General features: G+C 44.3%; 1 protein-coding gene and 1 long non-coding RNA gene across 6 annotated transcripts in view; both read left to right on the top strand.

Annotated features, from left to right (window-relative positions):
• The first annotated feature begins 1683 nt into the window (after nt 1-1683).
• LOC117356611 lies at nt 1684-6720 on the top strand. Of its 2 annotated transcripts, none has more exons than XR_004538681.1 (4): nt 1684-3013; nt 3149-3358; nt 5512-5644; nt 6661-6720. It is a non-coding gene; the product is annotated as an uncharacterized LOC117356611 (long non-coding RNA). The 2 variants fall into 2 exon arrangements; XR_004538682.1 differs by having other exon boundaries at nt 5518-5644.
• A 9532-nt stretch (nt 6721-16252) lies between these two features.
• The window catches only part of LOC117357438, a 239747-nt gene continuing 230175 nt past the window's right edge, over nt 16253-25824 (top strand). For 3 of the 4 annotated variants that reach the window (XM_033938019.1, XM_033938020.1, XM_033938022.1), the window contains exon 1: nt 16253-16774. In XM_033938019.1, coding sequence (XP_033793910.1) covers nt 16670-16774 — 105 coding nt within the window. In that variant the 5' untranslated portion in view covers nt 16253-16669. Of the gene's footprint in view, nt 16775-16993; nt 17157-25824 lie in introns of those variants that run through there. The other variant, XM_033938021.1, reaches the window with a different exon arrangement.

Raw genomic sequence — 25824 nt, forward strand, 5'->3', positions numbered from 1 at the left:
TATCCGAACCCAAGGCCACACCCCCAGGCCCGCCCAGTTCTACCTGTGCCATGCCCTGTTCTGCCCACAAGCCCCGCCCCAGACAGCATCCACGCATGCGGGGGCCATCACCACGTTGTGTCCACATATGCGCGGATACTCCTTTCCAATGTGATTTTGACGGGAAGCTTTTCAAAACCCAAAGTGCCGGGTTTTGAGAAGCCATTCGGACCCCTGGACATGTCCTCGAAAAGGAGGACGTCCGGGGAAATCCTGTTAACCCTAGGTACAGGTGCACCAGGGCCTCAGACTCCCCAGAGGAAGTAATTTTGCTCCCCAAGGATCATTCTTCTATCCTATCTTGTCCCTTCTCTCTCCTGCCTCTATGTGTATCTCTCTCCCTCTTACTCTTGCTTTCAGTATCTACCTCTCTCCTCCTCTCTATCTCTCTATCACTCTCTCTCACACACACATTCTTTCCTCTCACATTTTATATATCACATTCTCTCCTTTTCTCGCTATCTGTCTCTATATTTGCTACCTCCACTACCTCTCCTCTCCTCCTCACTTCCACAAGGAAATGTTTCTCCACATGTGGTGCTATAAATACACATCCAACACATTGTGGGAATGTCATTTACTTATTTCGATAACATGTTGACGCCATTGCTGACATTCTCTTTGCAGATGTCTTCCATGGTATATTTTCGACGTACGATGACATTTATCAGTGAACAGTGGTACTACCTCTAGATCGGGGGTAAGGAACTCCGGTCCTCAAGACCCGTATTCCAGTAGGGTTTTCAGGATTTCCCCAATGAATATGCATGAGTAGGGAACTCCGGTCCTCGAGAGCCGTATTCCAGTCGGGTTTTCAGCATTTCCCCAGTGAATATGCATGAGATCTATTTGCATGCACTGCTTTCAATGCATATTCACTGGGGAAATCCTGAAAACCTGACTGGAATACGGCTCTCGAGGACTGGAGTGCCCTACCCCTGCTCTAGATGCTGATTTCCCAGACGTTTATCTCATCGATTTTTGAATCATGCCTTACGTTTTTGGCGTTTTTTGTTTATAGCTGTTGACATTTGGGCATCTTCCAGAAGATGTCTATTCTTGTACTTGGATGTCATATCGAAAATGCCCCTCTTTGTGTATCTATGTGCTTTGAAAATGAGGCTCCAAAATCTACCTTTGGCAGATTCTGTTCATGGATTGAATGTCTCCAAAAGTTATTTGGCAGAAAGTTTTAATCAGAGGATCCATAGGTCCAGGTGGAATCCAAGATGATTTTGAATGTACAAACCGAGGGGGATTTTTTTTTATATATATAAATCTTTATTGATTTTCAAGTAGTAACAGTGCAATACATATGAATCTGAATGTTTAACACATCAAGAAAAGCACTAATCATATAATGCAATTATCCTTCCAATAACCCACTCTTATTTAAAGTAGTAATACATTCCCACCCTGGATGTGTAAGGAAATCAGACAAAAATTAAAGAGAAATGACTATATAGAAGCAATAAAAGATGTCAATGGGCCCCACACCAAGTTAAATACATTACTATGCCCCAATATCTCAGCATTCATTTTTTCATATTTGTAGCTGGGGCATAAGTTCACCCACCAAAAAGGGAAGTTAAGGCGATCATAGTTCTTCCAATTATGTGTTATCATCTGCATGGCTATTCCCGTCATAATTAAGAAAAGCCGGCATTTATAACGGTCCATAGGGGGTTTAACATGTAATAATGTTCCACATATTATGACTTCATAAGTCAAGTTGATTGATGACTCAAGTATAACATTAATATGACCGAGGGGGATTTTCAATCTTAGAAAAATACTATTGGACTTGCAGTAAGTTAATCAACTTCTGCAAATCCACTCTCATGTGAAAAGAATCGCATGCACATGGGTAGGTACAAATGTCAGGCCTTTGGATAGAATCCTTTAATGTGCTTCAGTTAACTGATATCCAAATAAATTCATTGGAATCTCGGGGGGGGGGGGGGGGGGGTTAAGAGTGAGTCCAGAGACAGTCACTGGAATTCCTGCCTCTGCTGTCTTGTCTCCATTTGCCTTGTCAGCGTCTCTGTTTTTGTTCATCTAAAAAATTTCCTTAGTCTTCCTCAAATCCTGAGCTACTACTCATGATATCCGACATATGAACAGAGAGATCTCTTTTAATAATAAAGGATCCCAATTAGAAACATTTTAGTTACACACAAGTGTAAAATTTGCAGTCCCTGTTCTCCATTGACCCCCCCTTTATTTGGACCAACATGAAAGTTCCCTAAAGATGGCCGTCTGCTAAAACTTTCCAAATCATGCAAGTCCCTTTTGTTGCTCATCATATTTCTGAGGAGGAGAACTTGTCTCCAAAGCTCCTGTATAGAACCATCACTGGGTAATTTCCATATTTGTTCAAAAAAATGTTATCACAGCCTGCCAAGTATTAAGTTTTCCTCAAAATGTTTACAGGCACTATAAAATCACTAATGAGAATCAATGGAACATTCACAGATTTAATATTTCTACCACTTTCCTACCACTAGTTTTCTTCATCTGGCCATCTTTTGTCATCCAAGGGTACACTTTCACTTTCACATAGTCACCCTCAACTAATTTAAATTTCCTGATTTTCTCCTTTCAAGTTTCTTGGCGGGAACATATCTACTTTTTCTTTTCATCCTGTAGATTTTTTACTTCAAGTTCCTGGACCAGTTCTCTTAATTTTTTTTAAATTTCTCTTTCAACTCAGCTCTTAATTTACATAACGACTCTTTGGTTCTGTCTATAATCAGGACCATCAGATCAGGAGAGCATTTACTTAGGATTGCTATCTGTTTATTGTTAAAATCCTCATCTTCTGTGACTGGGTGACCAGAGAATTGGATAGAGGAGGTGCACTAGATGTGGATTACCTGGACTTCAGCAAAAACTTTGACACGGTCCGCTCAGAGGACAAGAAGAACCAAGGATTTGGGCAGTCTTGGAAAGTTGGTCCTGAGGGGTGGAAAAGGTAACTTCAAGTGTGTGCAGGAGAGAAAATTGGTGTTGGTGTGAAGAAGCTATGTGAGGCTCATGTGTATACCCAGACTGTCCTGGGCCTGGGTCAGGCTACTGTGATCAGTCTCCTTATATCTCCCTGCACTAGAGAGAGACCCAGTCTGAGATTGTACCATGCCAGAGTGCCTGCACCTCTGGTCATCAAAGGACTGACAGCTGTATGTGAGCTGACGTGCATCCTGCCCAGGACTGATACCAGCCGAGGGTTGCATTCAGTCTGACAACCCACGACGGAGAAGGCCACGGCTCCCTGCTAGTTGAGGAAAGCAACATGTGGTAAAAGCCTCCACTTATTATGGTGAGCCAGTATTTCTACCTATAGAGTTAGGGTTAGATAGGCTTAAGGCATTCTTTCTGGACTTAGGTCAGGGGTGTCAAAGTCCCTCCTCGAGGGCCGCAATCCAGTCGGGTTTTCAGGATTTTCCCCAATGAATATGCATGAGATCTGTTTGCATGCACTGCTTTCATTGTATGCTAATAGATCTCATGCATATTCATTGGGGAAATCCTGAAATCCCGACTGGATTGCGGTCCTCGAGGAGGGACTTTTACACCCCTGCCTTAGGTGTTTACATGGCTTAGTGTTTCGTTCAGTGGTAAATTACCAGTTGTGTTCTTTGCATAATCTTTTACAGTATTATAATTCGGGTACATTTTTCAGGGTTATTGCACGTTCTTTTATGAATATTTACCTATACATGCATGTAACTAAGCTGTGCCTTCCCTGTACTCAGGTGCAAGTGTGATTTCTGTAGGGATAACCACATATTAAAGACAATTGCCTATAAGTGAAGTGGAAAGCGAAAAGTTGTTCTCTGGGATTTGTTTGTTGCAGTGCACCCCTAGACACCCGATGCAATTATTATATAGCACTGACAACCTTTGGGGAAGGGTCTGGGGAAGAGCTTGGGAATCTCCAAACATAACATAACATAACATAAGTGATTTCTATTCCGCTTGTGCCTTGCGGTTCTAAGCGGATTACATGTTAGAGGACTGGACATTTCCAGTAGTATTGCAGTACATATAAACAAGAATGCGTTAAGTTACAATTGTTGTTCTGGACTTTTCCAGGATAAATTGGTAGTAGATAGTAGATAGTGATAGGTTGTTTAGACGAATAGAGATAATATTGTCCGGATTCTGTTGTTTAGCCGAGTAGAGATAATACTGTTCGGATTCGGGTGTTGCTGGTGGTGGTGTTTGGGTAGTCATGAGAGCATTATCTTAAACTTTTGTGAGGTTATGATGATGGGAAGTGTTTTTTGAAGAGATGAGTTTTGATTTCTTTTCGGAATGCTTTAATGTCTATTGATTTGGTCAGTAGATTGGTGATGGTAGTATCGATCTTTGCTGCCTGTGTCGCTAAAAGGCTGTCATATAGTTTCTTTCGTCGTGTTCCTTTGAGAGGGGGGTGAGTGAATAGGCTCTGGGTTCTCCTTGATCTGTGTGAGAGGTTACGGTGTAGTCTGTTGTTTAGGTAGCTGGGTGCTGTTCCATGTATTACCTTGTATAGTAGACAGTAGAATTTGAACTGAGATCTTGCTTTTATTGGTAGCCAGTGTGAGTCTAAGTATGCTTTGGTGATGTGGTCGTATTTGCCTAGTGAGTAGATGATTCTGAGGGCTATTCAGATACGGTGCTATGACTCAAAGTTAAGAAAAATGTGCAGATAACAGAGGGGCTAAGAAAAAGTGGGACTCATTGATTTACTGCTCAGTATTGTTGTATAATAATGACCTTGCAGCTTGAAACCACAATGATTCCTACAGTGCATTGTGCCTGAAAAGCTCCACTCCAGAGCCTGGACAGATGATGCAATTCAGTGAGAAGAAAGGCAAAAAGCACAGGGTCTAGAATAGAATGCACCATTGACAAAAACAAGTGACATCATAAGGGAACACAACAGCTGACCAGTTCTGATAAGGACTTGGTGCAGTGTCTGACTATCACTCATTAAGTCACTCAAGACTCCCCTTCAGGGAGAACCAATCGTCACATCTTGGAAACTATGTGATCAGAAAATCCACAGCCTAGAGCTTCCCTCGTGAAACAGGTATTCATAGTTCAAAAGAGCTCCATGGAATTTCAAAAGTACAGTTGCCATGCAAGGTCCATGGGTAGATCCACCTCATCGGAAAATGTTGACGGATGAATAAGAGTTACTGGCAAAGCTTGCAAATTGGATCTCCTGAGACATCAACATCACTCTCCCGAGTGACCTTCTCATCCACAGGGTTACAACCACATTCTTTCCATGTACAGACCTCGTAGGTGTCTTCTTTCCCAAACAACTGATGCACTCCACTGAACTGTGAAATGTAATTTTTCCTGTAAATAGCATCAGATTATCTCATTGGCAGATTGCATATTTTGATGCAGTTAAAGCTATTTGTTTATGTTCGTTGACTGTTTAAGCTAGACTAAGGAAAACACCTTGTTTTCTCTAAGCAACAGGGAATTTACAGCAGTTTGCTCAAGGTCGCAAACAAGGTCAGTGGAAGAAGAGTGTCTCCTGTCTTAGCCTCAAAACTTCTAACTACTCCTCAACTTGTAGTCCAAGCCGGGCCATACTTCTTTGCTGGTAGGTGTGTTCGCAGTGTCTTTATGACACATGTTTACTCAAGTGGTAAGGTCTCACATAGGCCCAGATTCACAAAACTTTAACGCTATCGCTAAACTGTTTTCCGACGGTTTAGCCTGCACGCATTTTAGCAGCGGATTATCAAAATGCCTTATCTCTGTTTTTAGCAAGTTTTCTAGCAGTCTCCGACACTGCCACACAATCCCCCCCCCCTGCAGCGGGAGAGATGCCCACTCTCCTGCTTCCAAGCGACCCCCCCCCCCCCCCAGCAGCGGGAGAGATGCCTATTCTCTCCCGCTGCATCACAACACCCCTTCTGCCTCTGACCCCTCTCCCCCGTACCTTTAATTAGATGGCTGATCGGAGGGATGCCTACTCCCTCCGGCCAGCCGGCCTGCCTCTTCCAAAATGGGTCTTCTCCTTCCCAGTGCATCGGGGAGGGGCCTGGGACTCTGATTGGCCCATGTTGTTTAAGGCCCCTCCCATGGGGGGAGGGGGGAATCCTGGAAAGCACCGGGAGGGGCCTGGGACTCTGATTGGCCCATGTTGTTTAAGGCCCCTCCCATGGGGGGAGGGGGAATCCTGGAAAGCACCGGGATGGGGCCTAAGGTTCTGATTGGCCCATACCCCTAAGGCCCCCTCCTATGGGGCATCCGGGCCAATCAGAGCCTTAGGCCCCTTCTCGGTGCATCCCAGGATACACCTGGGAGGGGAAGGCACATTTTGGAAGAGGCTGGCCCGTTGGCCGGAGGGAGTAGGCATCCCTCTGGTCAGCCATCTAAGTAAAGGTACGGGGGAGAGGGGTCGGAGGCAGGGGGGTGTTGTGATACAGCGGGAGAGAATAGGCATCTCTCCCGCTGCTGAGGGGGGGGATTCGCTTGGCAGCGGAAGAGAATGGCAGTATTACTGTATATTATTGCTGCTATTACTTTTCTTACCCTTTCTTTCAATTTATTTCTTTTCATTTAACAATTGCCATTCTTTCCTCTCTGATTTAGATTTATTGTCTATTGCAGGGGTGTCCGACCTGCGGCCCCGTGAAGTATTTTGTGCGGCCCCAGTCGAGGGCGATGCAGTGTTTTCCTCTGCTGCCCCCGGGTGTTTACCATCTTGCCGGCCCCCTCCTGTGTCTTGCTGCAGCGTTTGAAAGTTTGTGCGGCCCCAGAAACATTTTTTTCAGCCAATGCGGCCCAGTGAAGCCAAAAGGTTGGACACCCCTGGTCTATTGTTCACTGCTTTGTTATCTTCTCAGGACAATAAACCGTAAGATGTAACTCAGTAATATATTACTTGCACAACTCTGAACTTGTGTGGTTTGTCTGAACTTTTCTTTAACAAAATGGTTTGAAAACATGCCCCTCAATAGGGATCCTGGAAATGAGACTGGAAAACGGTTGCTACTTTTTTTCCCCCCCCAGGTGAACAAAATAGCCTGCTCCAGTCCAGGTTTTGTCCCTGTGACTACTGGCGTAGTAAGAGTAGGAGGCGCCCTACCCGCCTCCCACTCCACACTCTCGCTCTCCCTTCCCCCTTCCCTCCCCCCCCCCCCCCGTACCTCTAAATCTTTGCCAGCTTGAGTGGCTTCTCCAGTGTGCTCCTCGCACAGCATTGGATTTCCCTCTGATGTCACTTCCTGGCCCCAGGAGAAGTTGCTCGCGCTAGGGAAGATCTACAGAGGTATGGGGTGAGGGAGGGGAGGAATGTGGCGAGAGTGGCGTGGTGAGGCGGGGCAGGGTGGAGAGGTGTCTCTCCGCCCCCAGAGACACAGCACCCAGGGCGGCCTGCCCCTCCTTACTAAGCCACTACTTGTAACTGCATAAATTTGTAGTTCTCATTTCCCCTTTGAGTTCCCTACAAAATGCAGACCTAGAAATCCATGAATGCAAAGGGGCCAAACCAGACTAATATCAGCCTGTTTCAAGGGAAGCCCAAACCTGACCTGGTTAACCCCCAGTCAGTCAGGATTAGCAGTATATCACATGGATCCAGTCCAGCATTTAGCACACCACTGCAAGACGTGGCCTGCATGCCTTATTATTTTCTGCACTCAGGCCTTCCCACATTTGCTGCACACACACACAGCCAGCACATCTGCTTTTCCTACTTTCTCCCACATTGTGCATCAAAGTGAGGAGTTAATGTACCCCTGATAGACATTGTCGCAGACTCATCACGGTTTGTTTGAGGCTGCCAGCTGGCTTCACTTTTGCTACTCAGTCTGATCCAGTCCTGGTTTTGTAACATACCAGGGATTTCCCTAACAAGAGTCCATGCACGGGGACCAGCAGAAATGGAGCCAGTTAAAAAATGGGTTTTTCTTTACGCTTCCAAACTAATTTTAAAGGTAGCCATGGCTAAAGGCTTCCTAAAATAGCATACCTAAAATAAAATGAAAGAAGCATTTCAGCCTGCCTTGTCACAGGTATATATTTATCATGGTTCTAAGCAGTAGTAGGAGGAAGGGAGGAGCTTATTACCAAGGCAACGTGTAATAGCTTTAAGACTTTTGACTGACGTCATGGAATAGAGTTACCAGATGGCTCCAGGTCCTCAGAGACAGGACAAGACAATCCTGGTTTTGCACCGTTGCGTGCACAACTTGCATTTTAAATTTTACATGAGAAAAGCCAGGCAACAAGTCCATAGATGCAACGTGGGAAGCCATAGACGAATGTGGTTTGATCCTGTGATATAGGCAGAGTCAGTGCAAGGGTAGGGGATGCCCTAAGCCAGGGGTGTGTGGTTACACCCCTTGAGGGCCACAATCCATTTAGGTTTTCAAGATTTCCCTAATACGCATGAGGTTGATTTGCACATACAGGCTCTATTGTATTTGATGGATTTAATATACGAGGGTGTTTCAAAATGTAACAGCAAATTGACAGTACGTCATGAAACAAACACCCAAGGTCAAGTTTATTTGACTCGATATACGGCTTATTGTACGGCCTATGTGGTATACATAAAATCATAGTTAATTTATAACATTTTATTGAAGAAATCCTGTAAATATACAATAATATAATACAATAAAATAGTTATTACATTACATTGAAAGAATGATATAAATTGTGTGAAACATTATTATGATTCTTATTGTATTGATTGTATTTCTGTATTATGCTATTGTATTGATTATTTGATTCTTTCAATAAAAATTGTTTAAAAAGTCATTACATTTAAATTCACCATATTAATTTCCATCAAATGCCTTTCATTTCTTCAAAATATATTTCCAAATTATAAAATCATAGTTAAAAAAATAATAAAATAATTATAAAGAGAGGTTAACACAAACTCTTTGAAAATAAAAGGGAAACAACAGGGGTTACATCATTTTAAAAAAATTAAAAATGGGCGGGGAAAGGAAAAAAAACATAAGAGGGTACACAGATAGGCCTAAAGTAAGCTGATATCAAAATCTATACAACGAAAGAATTTCTAAAAAGAAAGGTTTTTAGGTCAGATTTAAATTGGGGGGCATTCGATTCTTGCCTCATGTTCACTGGAAGAGAGTTCCACAGGGTGGGGGCTATAACTGAAAAAAATGGTCTTGCAAGTTGAATTATAAACTATCTGGTGAATGGAGGGAATTGCTAATAGCTGTTGCTGTGTTGATCGGAGCAATCTGGAAGCTGAGTATGGGACCAGAAGTCTATCTAGAAAAGCTGTTTGTACTTTAAAAGTAAAGAACAGAATTTAAATGTAATCTGATGGGTGATGGGCAGCCGGTGTGCCTTTTTTAAGAGAGGGGTGACATGATCATATGTCTTTGCTTTATTAATAATTTTAAAAGGTTGTGTTCTGTATTATCTGGAGTCTTCTAATTTCCTTCTGTCTTATTCCCTGGTAGAGTGAATTATAATAATCTAAGTGCAGGGAAGATGCATTCTTAGAGGAAGTGTTGATACTGCCCAATAGACGGCATGGCATACTTAATTGGTACAGTATCATATAAAAAATGGTGGCACCCTTAGCTGTTTGCACGGTAGAAAAGCAGCGAGCAGTCATCAGATTTTTGTAGTTGGAGGATGTGAAACCTCATGAAATTCATAGAAGAATGCTGCAACAGTATGGAGATGCCTTCATTGGCGAGAGAAGAATGTACGAATGGGTAGATGCGTTCAACAATGGGCGAACATCAATCCCTGATGAGGAACGTTCCAGTCGTCCCAGCACGGCCATCATTGATGAGAAGGTGGGTCATGCTGATGCCATTATTCGTGAAAACAGGCAAATTTATTTAGAAGTTCTGGCCAGGAATTTGGAAGCCAGTACCGGATACCATTGTCACGGAGGTTCTCAAGTATCGCAAGTTATGTGCATGGTAGGTGCCTAGGATGCTGACTGATGAGCAGATGATTCGCATGCAGACTTCCACAGACTTTTTGGCGGAGTATAATGATGAGGGAGAAGGCTTTTTGGTGTGTGCCTTTACAGTGGATGAAACCTGGGTACACTACTATAAGCCTGAAAGAGGCAGTTTTCATAATGGCTTCACATCATCTCCAGTCAAGAAGTTCAAGTCTCAACCCTCTGATGGAAAGGTCCTCTTCACTCTCTTCTGGGTACGAATGGACCAATTTTGGAGCACTATCAGGAAAAGGGTCAAACAGTGAATAGTGCTTGATACAGTTTAATGTTGCAGGAGGAGCTGAAGCCAAAAATATGGAGCTGTCACAGAGGACTTTTGTCTAAAGGCGTTCTTCTCCTTCATGATAATGCAAGCCCTCACACGGCCACTGCAACTCTTGACACCATTCAGAGAGTGAGATTTCAGGTCTTACAGCATCCTCCATACAGCTCTGATCTTGCGCCCTTCTGATTATCATGTGTTTGGACCCTTGAAGGAAGCTTTGAGAGGACAAAGATTTGGAAGCGATGATAAGGTCAAAGAAGTGGTGCATCCCTGGCTGAAGGCACAGATAAAAACATTTTTTTTCAATGGAATAAAGAAGTTGACACAACAGTGCGAGAAGTGTATTGGAAAGGAGGGTGATGATGAAGAGGAACTGAAAGAAATCTTGGTGAATCTGGATGATGTACTAAGCCAAATCGCCTGGACCAGATGGTATACATCCCAGGGTACTAAAAGAACTCAAACATGAAATTTCTGACCTGCTGTTAGTGATCTGTAACCTGTCGCTAAAATCATCTGTAGTACCTGAAGATTGGAGGGTGGCCAATGTTACACCAATTTTTAAAAAGGGCTCCAGGGGAGATCCGGGAAATTACAGACCAGTAAGCCTCACTTCAGTGCCAGGCAAAATGGTAGAAACAGTTATAAAAAATAAAATTGTGGCACATGTAAACAAACATGATTTAATGAGACGGAGTCAGCATGGGTTCAGCCGAGGGAGATCTTGCCTCACAAATTTGCTTGACTTCTTTGAAGGTGTGAATAAACATGTGGATAAAGGTGAGCCAGTTGATATAGTGTATCTAGATTTTCAGAAAGCTTTTGATAAAGTTCCTCACAAGAAGCTCCTGAGAAAATTAAAGTGTCATGGGATAGGTGCCAAAGTTCAGTTGTGGATTAGGACTTGGTTATCGGATAGAAAACAGAGGGTAGGGTTAAATGGTCATTTTTCTCAAAGGAGGAGAGTAAACAGTGGAGTGCCGCAGGGGTCTGTACTGGGACCGGTGCTATTTAACTTATTTATAAATGATCTGGAAAGTGGAATGACGAGTGAGGTGATTAAATTTGCAGATGACACTAAACTGTTCAAAATAGTCAAAACACATGCAGATTGTGAAAAATTGCAGGCGGACCTTAGGAAATTGGAAGACTGGGTGTCCAAATGGCAGATGAAATTTAATGTGGACAAATGCAAAGTGATGCACACTGGGAAGAATAACCTGAATCACAGTTACTGGATGCTAGGGTCCACCTTGGGGATTAGCGCCCAAGAAAAGGATCTGGGTATCATCGTAGATAATATGATCAGACCTTCCACCCAATGTGTGGCGGCGGCCAAAAAAGCAAACATGATGCTAGGAATTATTAAAAAAGGGATGGTTAACAAGACTAAGAATGTTATAATGCCCCTGAATCGCTCTTTGGTGCAACCTCATTTGGAGTATTGCGTTCAACTTTGGTCTCCTTATCTCAAGAAAGATATAGTGGCACTAGAAAAGGTTCAAAGAAGAGCTACCAAGATGATAAAGGGGATGGAACTCCTCTGAAATGAGGAACAATGAGGAAGGTTAGGGCTCTTCAGCTTGGAAAAGAGACGGCTGAGGGGAGATATGATTGAAGTCTACAAAATCCTGAGTGGAGTAGAATGGGTACAAATGGATCAATTTTTCACTCCGTCAAAAATTACAAAGACTAGGGGACACTCGAAGTTACAGGAAATACTTTTAAAACCAAGAGGAGGAAATATTTTTCACGCAGAGAATAGTTAAGCTCTGGAACGCGTTGCCAGAGGATGTGGTAAGAGTGGATAGCATAGCTGGTTTTAAGAAAGGTTTGGATAAGTTCCTGGAGGAAAAGTCCATAGTCCATTATTGAGAAAGACATGGGGGAAGCCTCTGCTTGCTCTGTTTTGGTAGCTTGGAATATTGCTACTCCTTGGGTTTTGGCCAGGTACTAGTGACCTGGATTGGCCATCGTGAGAATGGGCTACTGGGCTTGATGGACCATTGGTCTGACCCAGTAAGGCTATTCTTATGTTCTTAGATAATGAATGGGTTGACCTCGAACAGTGGTTCCCACATGTTCCTGGTGATCCCTCCCAGCCAGTCTGGCAGAGCTGTCCTGTTAATCAGTTCCAAGAGTTATCATACTTTAGTACTGCAGGTCCCATAATGCACCTGGATAGGGTTGTCAGAAATCTAGGACTGACTTAAAATCTCCCACCTGGAATTGGGTAACTTGGCAGCACTGGTCAGATTTTCAATGGATATTCACATTTATTATGCATGGCTACATTCGCATATGTTGAGTCTCAGATGTAAACAAATATATCTCATGCATATTCGTTATGGATATCTTGGAAACCCAATGGGCTTTGGGGTCAAGAGGATAGAAATAGGAACCTCTATTATAGCAGAAGCATTCCAGGACATAAGGAAGACTTTCTGCTGTTTTTTGCTAAAATATTGTCTATCAAAGTGCCTAGAATAGGTCTTCCCAAACAAAAAAGGCTCAGGATATGCAGACAGATATTATGCATATTCATTGTGGATATCTTGGAAACCTGATTGGCTGTAGGGTCTTAGGCAAGTTTGGGAAAAACTGAACCCTCCCTTTCTCTTCTCTTTTGCCCCCCGCCAGTCCTCCACATGCTGAGGCAGCTTTTGGCAGGCATAGCGTTGAATGCGGACTCGTTCTGTCAGGCTGGCAGAGCCTTTGCTCGGCTGCTTCCTACCTCTCTGATGCAATTTCCTGTGGTGGGTCGTGGCAGAGGAAAGGCTCTGCTAATCCAAGAAAGAGAGGACACCTTCAGTGCTGTGTCTGCAGCAAGCTGCCTTGGCATGTGGAGGAACGGTACTGGTGGTGGTGGAGGGGAATTGTAGAGACCCTGGGTGTGGGGGAGAAGAGGAGAGGAAAGAGAGACAGAGAGAAGACCTGGAGCAAAGGAGGGAGGGAGGGAAGAAAAAAAAGGGACCTAGACCAAAACTGAGGGGAAAGAGAGGGGGCAGATGCCTTAGGTCCTTCCTAGTGCATCCCAGGATGCACCGGAAAGGGGAAGGCCCGCCATTTTGAAGAGGCAGGCCTGCCAGCTGGAAGGAGTGGGCATCCCTCTGGCTGTTCTACAACATTAAGGCTTGGGGAGTGGCAAATTGTCAGGGGACCCCAGGGCCTGCCAGCATGAGAGAGTAAGCAACCCTCTTGCCGTTCTTCAACGTTAAGGTCCAGGGGGGGTGGAGGGTTGTCGGGAGAGTCCAGCAGCCTGACGGCAGGAGGGAATGGCCACCCTCTTGCCATCCTTCACCCTTAAGGTATGGGGGGGCAGAGAACCCCTGCGGCAGGAGGGTGAAGTACATCATGAAAATGACGTAAGAGAGGGAGTGGGCATCCCTTCTGCCAGCCCTGGTGGTGGGCATCAAACGGCCCTGGGGAGGATCGGTGGGAAAGAAGGAAGAACTGGGGATGTTTTTTTTTTAATTGGGAATTTTTTTGTGGTGGGGTCTGAGCTGTCAAGCCTTACTTTCCTGTCAGTGCCTGAGCCAATCAATGCTCAGGCACTGACCGGAAAGTAAGGCTAGAACAGCTCAAACCCTGCCAGAAATTTTTGCACTGAATTGTAGTGCAACGAGATTAGAGAATCACCCGGAGTGCTTGTTTTAATATTAATGATCTCGTTGTACTACATTTGTATAGTACAATCGGAGGCATGGAAAAGAGTACAGTGAGCCATTCTGAGAATCGACTGGTAAAATACTTTGACGCTAAACCGGCTAGGATTGGTTTAGCGTCCACTGTTAAATGCACAGTGAGTTTTGAGAATCTAGCCCCTAGTCAGATTTTCAACACTACTATATGTAGTGCATATGCATGAGATAAATGTGCATACCATGGAAACCTGTTGTATGCAAATCTATGTGGAGTGACGATGTTCCTAAATGGACTTTATTTGAAAGTGTCAGAGTTCCAAAGGTACACTGAAATCATCCATCTAAGAGCCTTAAAGGACCTAGTCCGCTAGGGATACAGGACCCAACACGGTCTGCGTTTCGACAAAAAGTCTTCTTCAGGGGTCACTAGGGGTCCTATAAAGGTGAATACGTGGGAAACAATTGTGTGATGAGCCGGAAGTGAGACACTGCTTGCATTTGCAATAGAAAGGGCCCTTTATAGGACCTCCAGGGACCCCTGAAGAAGACTTTTTGTCGAAACGCAGACCGTGTTGGGTCCTGTATCCCTAGCGGACTAGGTCCTTTAAGGCTCTTAGATGGATGATTTCAGTGTACCTTTGGAACTTTGATACTTTCAAATAAAGTCCATTTAGGAACATCGTCACTCCACAGAGGGGGTTGTTTTTTTTTTTGTTTTCTCTGGATTTTCTTCTTTGTGGATATTTTGGGGTCAATTCCTTTTGTTTTTTTGCTTGTATACAAATCTCTCTCATGCATATGCATTGTGGTAATGCTGAAAATACTGCTGGCTTGGTACGCCTTCAAGACAGGGTGAAGAAGCACTACTGTAAAGATCCGATTGGACGGTTTCCAAAATCCAAATACAGTCCATGAAATCACTTGGAAGGTGGTTTTCAGTATACTGTATCCACAATGAACATATCTGCCTCTACTGAGTATCAGATCCTGGTTAATTTCCATGTTTTGGTTACCTTGAAAGGTAGATGTGCTGTGGTTCCAAGGGTTGGATTTGAAAACTGCCACCCACAGCCTAACTATTACAATTCAGAGCATTTCCCAGGTCATCTTGGGACAGCCGAAGTGGCTGATCCAGGTCTGGGGTTGCCCCATTGCATGCATGGAACTGCAGTTCCTATTCTTTTAGGGAGCTGGATGGGGAAAAGACAAACTACAAAGCCATGCATGCAATGGGGCAAAACCAGACAAGGAGAAACCTGTGCTTTATGGCATGGAGCCAGGTGGCAACCATATTGCATACAAACCTGTTTTGGTTCCCCCCCTCCCCCCAATCAAGAAAACAAAGTTCCAGCAATGCCTCTGAGCAGAGATTAAAAAAAAACCCTGTCAACACTGACCTGCTGAATTATAATAACCCCCAACCCAACTATGGTCTGGAGATCAGTGCTTTCAATGAACCTGTCTGCCCCATGCATTGTCCAGGGAGCCAGGTGGCAACCATATTGCATACAAACCTGTTTTGGTCCCCCCTCCCCCCAATCAAGAAAACAAAGTTCCAGCAATGCCTCTGAGCAGAGTTTAAAAAAATACCCTGACAACACTGACCTGCTGATATAGCCCACAGACATATACAGTAATAACCCCCAGCCCAACTATGGTCTGGAGATCAGTGCTTTCAATGAACCTGTCTGCCCCATGCATTGTCCAGGGAGCCAGGTGGCAACCATATTGCATACAAACCTGTTTTGGTCCCCCCTCCCCCCAATCAAGAAAACAAAGTTCCAGCAATGCCTCTGAGCAGAGTTTAAAAAAATACCCTGACAACACTGACCTGCTGATATAGCCCACAGACATATAATAACCCCCAGCCCAACTATGGTCTGGAGATCAGTGCTTTCAATGAACCTGTCTGCCCCATGCATTGTCCAGGGAGCCAGGTGGCAACCATACTGCATACAAACCTGTTTTGCTTCCCCCCTCCCTCCCCCCAATCAAGAAAACAAAGTTCCAGCAATGCCTCTGAGCAGAGTTTAAAAAAAATGCCCTGACAACACTGACCTGCTGATATAATAACCCCCAGCCCAACTGTGGTCTGGAGATCAGTGTTTTCAGTGAACCTGTCTGCCCCATGCATTGTCCAGGGAAGGTGGGTGGTGGGGTTAATGCACAGGATTTCCTATTCCTTTCCTACCCCGGAACCCCTGGCCTGTCAGTGTGCCTTTAACTGCAAGGCCAGCCCCGTGACACTGCCATAGTGTGCCTGTGCCCGCCAATGGCTTGCCTGCGCTGCCTCCTCCGTGTGTTACAAGTTTCACATTGCTGGGGGGGGGGAGAGCGAGATACACACAGAGGCAGTCGGGGATCCTGGAGGAGGGATGACCGGCTGCAGGAGCTGGAGGCAGGGAGCCATGCACATGACACTTTAGCTCCCTGGGAGCAAAAATCAGGGGGTTTCAGGGCTCTGCAAAAGGGAGTGGGGCTTGCCACCCCACACTTTGCACCAGATGCCTCCCCCCCCCTCCCCATGCACTGGCAAGCTGATCACTTATGGGGTTGTTTTTAAAGGCGACTGAAGCAAAGGAGCTTTTCTTTTTCCAGCAGCCGAACGAAAACAAAACGTCCTCATTGCAAAGGGGTTCGATGCGGCTCTAGGTACACCTGGAGGGGTAAAATCCCTCTCACCCCTCCCCCCCCCTCGGTGCAAAGGGTGGCTCGCCGGGCCCGATCCCTGGCCGCGGATGCATGTTTGACCCCGATCTCGCCCTCTGGAAGTGTACAATGCTGAAAATCCTCACCGAGAAGCTCAGGAAGCAAAGTTTGAGCGAGCTGCAGCCCTTCAAGCTGAAGGTAAGCCGAGCTGTCAGTCGAGCTCCCCCCCCCCCCCCACCCCATTGTGCGCGCGCGCGCGGTGTTTGCGCGTCTATTTAGCAGCCCGAGTTGCACGTTTATTCTTTGTGCTGCACGATTTCAGGGAGCTTTTTTTAAGGGGGGGGAAGAGGATAAAATGTGGTGCCCTTATCTATAAACAGGCTCTATATACTGGGGGCACTGTTTGTGGTGGAATATTAATATTGTTGGGGGGGGGGGAGGGGCGACAGATGGAAAGGAAGAACCGATTTGCCTTACCAATCGTTTGCTGGGCCGTGCATGCTGCAAATGGAAACCAGGCTGGTCGGTGGCTGCTGCTATGGAGGGCTTTCCAAGCCAGGCCAAGGGAGATGAACCTCGAGTAAGCAACATGTGTTTGCTCTGTATGTACTAATGTATGCAGCTAATGGCATCGCCCCCCCCCCCCCCCCATGCTTCTGTACTGCTTACCAGGTTGGACTTCAGTGACCACCTGTAGTTTTAAGCTCCAAGGTGCTGTGTGGCCTGCATAAGCTGGGAATTAGCAGTGCTCCATGTCTGTCCTCGGTTTATAATTTTGGTTTATTTAGGAGGTATAGTTCCACAAATGTAACCTGAACACATCTAAAAATACATGTTTTTTGGTATTGGGTACAGAGACACACACGCTTTCTCACACGCAAACGGGCAACTTTTCTAGGAACACTATGTCTTATTGAGACCCAGCTGTAGTAACTGGGGTTCTGGTGTCTATGGGATAAAAGTGCTTAGTTCATGTGGCTTCTTGCACCCAGGGAATTTTACCACATCAGTAATTTTATTGCATTTACTTAATGTTCTAATAAGCAGGTAGAAATCAATTGCATTTTTAAACTTTTAAAACCACAAGTTATCAGGATCCCTTTGTAAGCTACAAATAATCAGACGCACCCAGGATGCATACATGTTTCTAATGGATGTAAGCTTTTCCCCAGTATATAGAAACGGTGAACATTTTCTCACATTAATGCACCAGGAATGTGGTAATTGCAATTTTCCTGGCAGGGACAGTCCTGTGATACACCCCCCCCCCCCCCCCCAACTTCACATCTCCCTTTATCTGCTCCTTCACTTGCTTCACACAGTTTGAAGGGTCCTTTAACCCTGAGTTTGGGGAACGTGCTGAGAGGAGGTTCCTTGGTGGTCTGGTGGTGGTCTGTGTCAATTGAACATGAGGGCTGCTGCAGGCCCCCAAAATAAGAGTAGTGCCAGCAAAGTCATAAACCCACTCACTTGTTTAAAACGATCGCTTTCGGGCTCCGCTGTGCCACTTCAATGGATGGTTCTGTTCACCTGACATGGAGGGAGCCATTTTCTTTGCAGGCAGTGTCACCAGTGATATAAGGGTTTCACTTTGGTGTAAGCCTAGAGCAGTGGCTGCACTCCATTTCATATGCTGGCTCAGGTTACTCCCTTTTTAGGACTGTATGTATGTGAAACAGATGTGCTGAGACAAAATTTTTAAGCCCAGCACAGCTGTTTCAATGACATGCTCCTTAGGCAGGACACCTTTGCTCTGGCAAACAAAATGGCTGAACTCCTTGTTAGCTAAATTCTGTGGGCCAGGTAAGGGTGGACTGAAAGTGATCTGGTCCCTCCTGGCAATAAAGGTCATGGACTCCTAACTACTTATCTAGTGATTAAACCAGAGGCCAGTGGGGCCCCTACTGTTGGCCCTTGGGTGCTGCCCTGTTGTCTCAGTGGTCAGTCCACCCCTGGCTCCAAGTTCGTCTCTTCAAAAAAATGGAAAATTTATCATACGGTTTCCCTGCTACCATCTTCCACGGTGCCCATGACTGCACCCTGAGCAAACCACAGTTCTCTTTTAAATGGCACAGAAGTTCCTTGGGCAGGGTTTGGCCATTCCTCACTATAGCCTAAAGCGGCTTCATATTGCCTAAGAGGTATTGGGAGCACATAGAGGGCTATACCAGGTAACTTCAGGCTCTGCCAGTCCTAAATTAGACTCATTACTTTATGACTGGGTAGGCTTGTTTTTTTTTATACTGTATTCATACATGAGAGGCATGAGACAAAGTCTGGACTGGATTTGGTTTGTATAATGACCTGGAGCTGTGACTCAGACATGCTGGAAGCTCTAGTATTTGGTAGTACAGTATGTGGAACACAGTGCAGCCCCCCCCCCCCCTGTTGAATCCTATTTCCAACCAGATAAAAGGGGGCTTGGGAGAGTGGGTGCAAGGTAAGGCCAAAGGCCCAATAAATGACCAACAAACATCTGTACTTTTCCTGTCCAAAGAGGCTTTTGAAAACCAGCAGGGAAAATTGGGGGGGGGGGGGGGGAGGAAGGTTCTAAATAGGAATGATGAGGTCAGTGTGTGTGGTAGTAGAGGGAGGAATAATTTTAAATGAAAAATTGGAACCAAGTTGAGCGATGTGTGAACTGTGAAATCTTACATGCCTCACTTGAGGGCCTCCTTTCTAACAAAGACTTTAAAAAAAATATTTTTTGTTCTTTAACAAGACACAAAATATTGAAGGGACTAAAGTTCTACAACTAGAAAGACTATGATCTATTATTGACTTCACACGGCCTGAAATAATCCGGCCTAGGCCACCACCAGCCTCAAACTTCCCATGCTGTTGCTGACCCCAGGATATGACCTGTTCACCAAGTAGTGCTATTTACATTGGAGCAGGCTCTATTTGGAAGGGGAGAGGGGAATGGTAAAAGGGAGGAGGAAGAGAAGGAGGGAGGGAGGGGAGCTGCAGGCTTCCAGCAGAGCATACTCTGAGCATTCTTGCCTGCTGGTAATGGCAGTGTTGAAAATTGAGATCTGTTTGTTTGGTGTCCAGCCAAGGGACCAAGACATGATTTAGTACCTCTTGTATGGCCACTAGTCAGTTTAGCTTTACTCGGCTCTGTCTCAGATTTGTGGAATGTATATTTATTTTAATAAAACAGGGCATTTCAGCCCACTAGACTGGCTTGGGTTGGTGCAATTTTAATTCTGTGGGCCACACATCCCGAATGAGAGATCGTGGTTGAAAGGCTTCCTGGGCTCTCTCCCTGACCCTGTGGATAGAAATGTGGGAGACACGGGGCCTGATCCCTATTACCGGTAGAGAATGACACGGGAGACAAATTTTTTCCCGTCCCCGCGGGAACTCATTTTCCCGTCTTGTCCCCCTGCCCCATTTCCTGCAAGCTCTGTCCCCATATGCGCAAGCCTCAAACACTTTAAAATCGTAAGTATTCAAGGCGTGTGCAGTTAAGGCAGAGCTTGCAGAAATGGGACAGGAACAAAACTCGCAGGGATGGGATGGGGAGATTGAGTTCCCGCAGGGATGGGGGTCAAATTTGTCCCCGTGGCATTTACTAATCCCCATGTGAATCTTAGTAAAACTGGGCTTGGGAGCACTGTTGAAATAATCTTGACATCCGTGGGCAAGTGAGAGCATATTTGTACTCTTCTTGAGAAGTTAGAGGTAGGACCCTTGTGGGTAGACTTCACTCTCCATCCAAGTTTATTTACACCAACTTCTTAAATGTTGGCAGAACTCCATTAAAGCTAAAATTGCTCCAAATTGTCTCTTAGGGGGGGGGGGATACCCGCAGAGAAGGAGAGGATGCGTTCTGAAGTTAGGCAGCGGTAGTGTCCTGCCACCGTCTAATGAACCAATCGGGTTTCACGGTTTAAAAAAAAAAAAAAATGCAGGCGCCATTCTTAGGTGCTTGTCTCGCGCCTACAGGGACGCTTATGGATGCCTAAGGTCGGTGTGGGCATGGTTTACGTTGGAAGTATCTATAGGCGTCCTTATGCGCCTCTGTAGGCGTGAGACCGGCGCCGTAAGTCTAGGCCTTTAAAATACTACATTTAAGGCGCATATGTTTAAAAAAAAAAAAGACACATTTCTGGATGTGGCTCCTGCTGGTGATTGAGACTTCCAGAATCAGGCCCTCCGTGTTTACGAGTCTGAGAGCAACACTGGCACCAGCTGCTCCAAAGGCTGGAGGGTGCCAGTGAAATCGTTATGGTTTGGTACATGGCCTGTACTCTGGACAGGATTGTGCGGAAGGAGAGATCGTGGTGGTAGAATCCAGCGATTTCCTTGAGAGAGGATTGTAAGGGAAAATATCAGGCCCTGAGAAAAAGACATCCCATCCTGCTTAAATTTACGTTTCTGTGCCTTGCTCGAGTCGCTTTGGGATGGACAGCAAAGGTCGTGTAGCGATCCAGCCAAGTGCTACAAAAGCAGCTGTTATTTCTAATAGAAACCAGTTGGCCTTTTTCTGAGAAAGAAATAGCGTACTGTATTTTAGTTAGTTATTGGCAAGTGGGAGCAGGCTGAGGTGGTGGTTTTTGGGATGGGTCGGTGGCTTTGGCAGGGAAGTCCATGGATTTGAATGTGTATTCTAGAAAGGGGAGAATGCTATATATCCCCTGTGGGAATCTTAAGTTTGTGGTGTGCCAGAAGCAGCAGATGTACAGTGAACATAAGGCTTGTATCTTTTTTTTTTTTTTGTTTGTTTGTTTGTTTTAATCTTCCACACCTTACAAAACTTAGAAGAATATTTCTAGTCCTATTGGACCCAATTCCACCATCGCATTTAGACATGCAAAGGGGTTTGGGAGTGGGGCCTTTCAGCGCTATATAAGTGTTCAAGATCCCAAGTAGTAAAACAGATTTTATGCTGCTTATCCTAGGAATAAGCAGCGCATTTACATAGAAACATAGAAATAGACGGCAGATAAGGGCCCACGGCCCATCTAGTCTGCCCACCTTAATGTCCCTCCCCTACCTTTGCCCTGTGAATAGATCCCATGTGCCGATCCCATTTGGCCTTAAAATCAGGCACGCTGCTGGCCTCAATCACCTGTAGTGGAAGACTATTCCAGCGATCAACCACTCTTTCAGTGAAAAAGAATTTCCTGGTGTCACCTCGTAGTTTCCCGCCCCTGATTTTCAACGGATGTCCTCTTGTTGTCGTGGGACCCTTGAAAAAGAAGATATCTTCCTCCGCCTCGATGCGGCCCGTAAGATTTCCCCAAGCCATCTCAACAATGGCCTATGGACTTCTCTTTTAGAAAATTATTTAAAAAAAAAAAATAATAATAATAATAATTTTTAAACCCTGTTAAGCTAACTGATTTCTACAAACAACGGAATAGGAGGTATAAAGGATAATTTATGATACCTTCATTCAGCAATTTTCTTTCGCACATCAGTGTCTTAATTTATTTGCAATAAATAGTTTGATTTTTATTAGTCCACTGTTCTAAACATTGTCCCCCAATGTTGGTTCTGGCTAGAAAGCCACTAAGATAAGTGTTGTTGCTCTTGTATAAAGTACATATTTAAAGAAATATATATAACTGACAAAGTTAAATATTGATCAAAAGATCGTACCCCCAGTTAGCTAGTTAGTCTTTTAACTAATTTATTAATAAATATTTAATAAACAAATAATTAAATTTGAGGTTAGGAAGGAGGTTTTAAAGTAAATGATTACATCACATGCATTCAGAATGAGGACTTGAAATAACATCTAAGTTATAAAAGGTCTCTTTACTGAGAATTATGCATAGTTATGATACTTCAACCTCTCTATAGATTTGGGGGATGAGTCCTATTTTTAAAATTAGGGTATCGCTTAAATGGTGTCAGGTCAAAACCGCGGAAGACAAAGGCGCGCGCCGACAACTGAGCGCAGCGCGGAGGTGCGCGCCGAAGAAAATAACTTTTTAAGGGCTCCGACGGGGGTGTGGGGGGGGAACCCCCCCACTTTACTTTATACAGATCGCGCCGCGTTGTGGGGGGTTTGGAGGGTGGGCGACTGTTCCCTCTAAGCTGAGCAGGAGTCCTCCACCCACAGTCTCACCAATAGAGGGTGCTGTTTTACTGTCACATTTTTCAATTGTGAGGGACAGGCAAGTTCTGCAGGACTCCAGGGAACATACCTGTCCTTAGCGACTGAAAATATTCCACCCCCTAGTGGTAGCAATGCAGCTGGAGGACACCTGCTCAGCTTAGAGGGAACCCCCCACATTTTACTGAAAACTTCACTTTTTCCCTAAAAACAGGGAAAAAGTTAAGTTTACAGTATAATGAGGGGGGTTACAAACCACCCACAACGCCACCGCGATCTGTATTAAGTAAAATGGGGGGGGGCTCCCCAACAAAACCCCCGTCGGAGCCCCTAAAAACTGTCATTTTCTTCGGCGCGCACCTCCGTCTTGCGCTCATTTGTCGGCGCGCGCCTTTGTCTTCCGCGGTTTTGTCTATGAACCCGCTTACATGTTTAGAACACTGGGCTAATAAAAATCGAACTATTAATTGCAAATAAATTAAGACACTGATGTGCTGAATGAAGGTATCATAAATTATCCTTTATACCCCCCATTCCGTTGTTTATAGTCATTTAGTTGTGGGTTGGATAATCTATAAATCGATCCGTGTGTGTAGTTTAAGCTAACTGATTTCCCCACATTCTTTGGCAACAAATTCTAGAGTTTAATTACACATTGTGTGAAGAAATATTTTCTTCGGTCTGTTTTAAATCTACTAAGTAGCTTCATCGCATGCTCCCTAGGCCTAGTATTTTGGGAAAAAGTAAACAAGCGATTTACATCGACTCTTTCCACTCCACTCATACTTGATATCTCTTAAATTTACAAGATAGGCCTAACCAGTGGAGTCCAAAATGAGGATTGGACAAGATCCCGGAGGAAAGGTCCATTAAAAACGACTTGGGAGAGCCATCGCTTATTCCTGAAAATGAGTTATGAGAAATGTGATCTACTTAACCCTTTCAGGACCAAGGGACATATTTGTCCCATAACTTTAAAATCCTATCAATTTTGATTGGGATAGTCTACAGTTCTAAATTTGATATGTACGGATTCCATATGATACTGCCTTTATGTAAACAAACTGGTTCCGACATTCATTCATTAGCGTCGTTGCCAGATTGACGAGAAGATTCACTTGCCACACTGTCCATAAGCCAGAAGTTTGATTTTTTTTAAATAAAAATAATGATATTTCACAAAAAAAATCAATTTTTTGGCATCTGCAAGCCCTTTTTACCATAAAAATGTCGTCAAAACCACAAAAATTGGCCTACGATCCTTATGGTCCTGAAAGGGTTAAGATCTGGTTGTTATTTTTGTGGGGTGAACAAGCCACAGTCGAGCAGGATGCTGGACTTGATGGAACCCAGTTGGACCCATCGTGGCCTTTCCTGTCTTATCTTTTTATTTATTCATTCTTTCAATTTTCTATACTGTTTTCCCAAGGAAACCCAGGACAGTTTACATGAATTTATTCAGATACTCAAGCATTTTTCCCTGTCTGTCCCAGTGGGCTTCCAATCTGTCTAATGTACCTGGGGCAATAAGGGGATTAAGTGACATGCCCAGGGTCACGAGGAGCAGCATGGGATTGAACCCACAACACCAGGGTGCTGAGGCTGTAGCTTTAACCAATGCACCACACACTTCCCTTATGACAGTATGGTATTAAGTTTTAATTTTGATCTGATCTGATTGAGGGATTGGGAAAGAAAAGTGTCTGTTCAATGCAAGGATGAGCAACCTTTTATATACAGAGGGCTGCATGAATTTTATTTATTTATTTATTTATTTGATTTTTTTAGCCCGTCCTCCCAAAAGAGCCCAGAACGGGTTAGAATGAATATATTGGTGCATTAAAATTATAAGTAAGATAGGTACTTAGAAATTCCCTTACTGTCCCGAAGGCTCACAATCTAACTAAAGTACCAGGAAAAATGACAATTAGAAGAGTAATAAAGAAAGAAAATAGAGATAGAGGAGAAAAATAAGAAAATAAACATACTAATAAGATTACAATGATCTAAAGGAATTTGAAAGGTTAAAAAGAGGGGAGATAAGAATAGATGCAGAGGGAGAACCGTTGAAGCAATTGAATTCTGGGGAAATTTAAATGAAATTTGAATGATAAAATAAAACAAAATAAGTGGTAAAACAATAAGTGAGATAAAAAAATATATCATAAACTAAAAAGAAGTAAAAATAAAATCAAAACAGTCAAAACTGAAGTCCAGCTTGAACAGGCCCCCGAGCCAACCGTTGGTCCGATGGCCGGACTGCAGCCCTCCTCCGTCGGCTCTCCCCTGCTGGAATGGGGAGGAGCGAAGACAGTGTCGGGTGCCCTGCTGGAACAGGCCCCCGAGCTGACCGTTAGTCCGATGGCGGGACTGCAGCCCTCCTCCGTCAGCTCTCCCCTGCTGGAATGTCTGTAGTATCTCTAGCAGGCCACACACAAAAAATTAACCAATGTGTCATATAATTCACTGCATACAACTCAATATGATGACTGAATGAACATAAATTATTACCAGAATAGTATTACCATACTATTTGGGATTCTGACAGGTACTTGTAACCTGGATTGGCCACTGTTGGAAGCAGGAAACTGGGCTAGATGATCCATTGTTATATTCTTATGTAAGAGTTTGAGTACCATATATACTCAAATATAACCCCCCCCCCCCAAAAAAAAAAAAGCATGAAAAAAGATTGACTCGAATATAAACCGAGCTTGTGGCCATTTTGAATAGTGAGACTGCATGGGGCAGGAGCATAGGAGGATTGCTCTTGCCCTTGCTCACCTCTGGACCAGCAGGGCTTCAGGTAGGCCTGCGATGAGTCCATGTCTGTTTTTTTATCCCCTCTTTGAGAAATTCCCTAACTCTTCTTTGTCTTGTTTCTGTTTTAATTAGATTGTAAGCTCTATTGAGCAGGGATTGTCTCTTACATGTTTAATGTACAGTTCCGCGTATGTCTAGCAGTGCTATAGAAATGATCCGTAGTTGTAAGGCGCAAATATAAATCGAGACCCTTTTTTTGGCCTAAAAATCTAGGTTTATATTCGAGTAAATATTTTATTGTAAACCGGCCAGATACCTGTTGATGGTCGGTATATTAAAAGTTAATAAACTTGAAATTTGAGTATATAAAGTGAGGGTCAGTCCATTTGTTTCTCTCCGTTCATCTGTATGCATC

Source organism: Geotrypetes seraphini, chromosome 3 (assembly GCF_902459505.1).
Source record: "Geotrypetes seraphini chromosome 3, aGeoSer1.1, whole genome shotgun sequence".
Taxonomy (NCBI): Eukaryota; Metazoa; Chordata; class Amphibia; order Gymnophiona; family Dermophiidae; genus Geotrypetes; species Geotrypetes seraphini.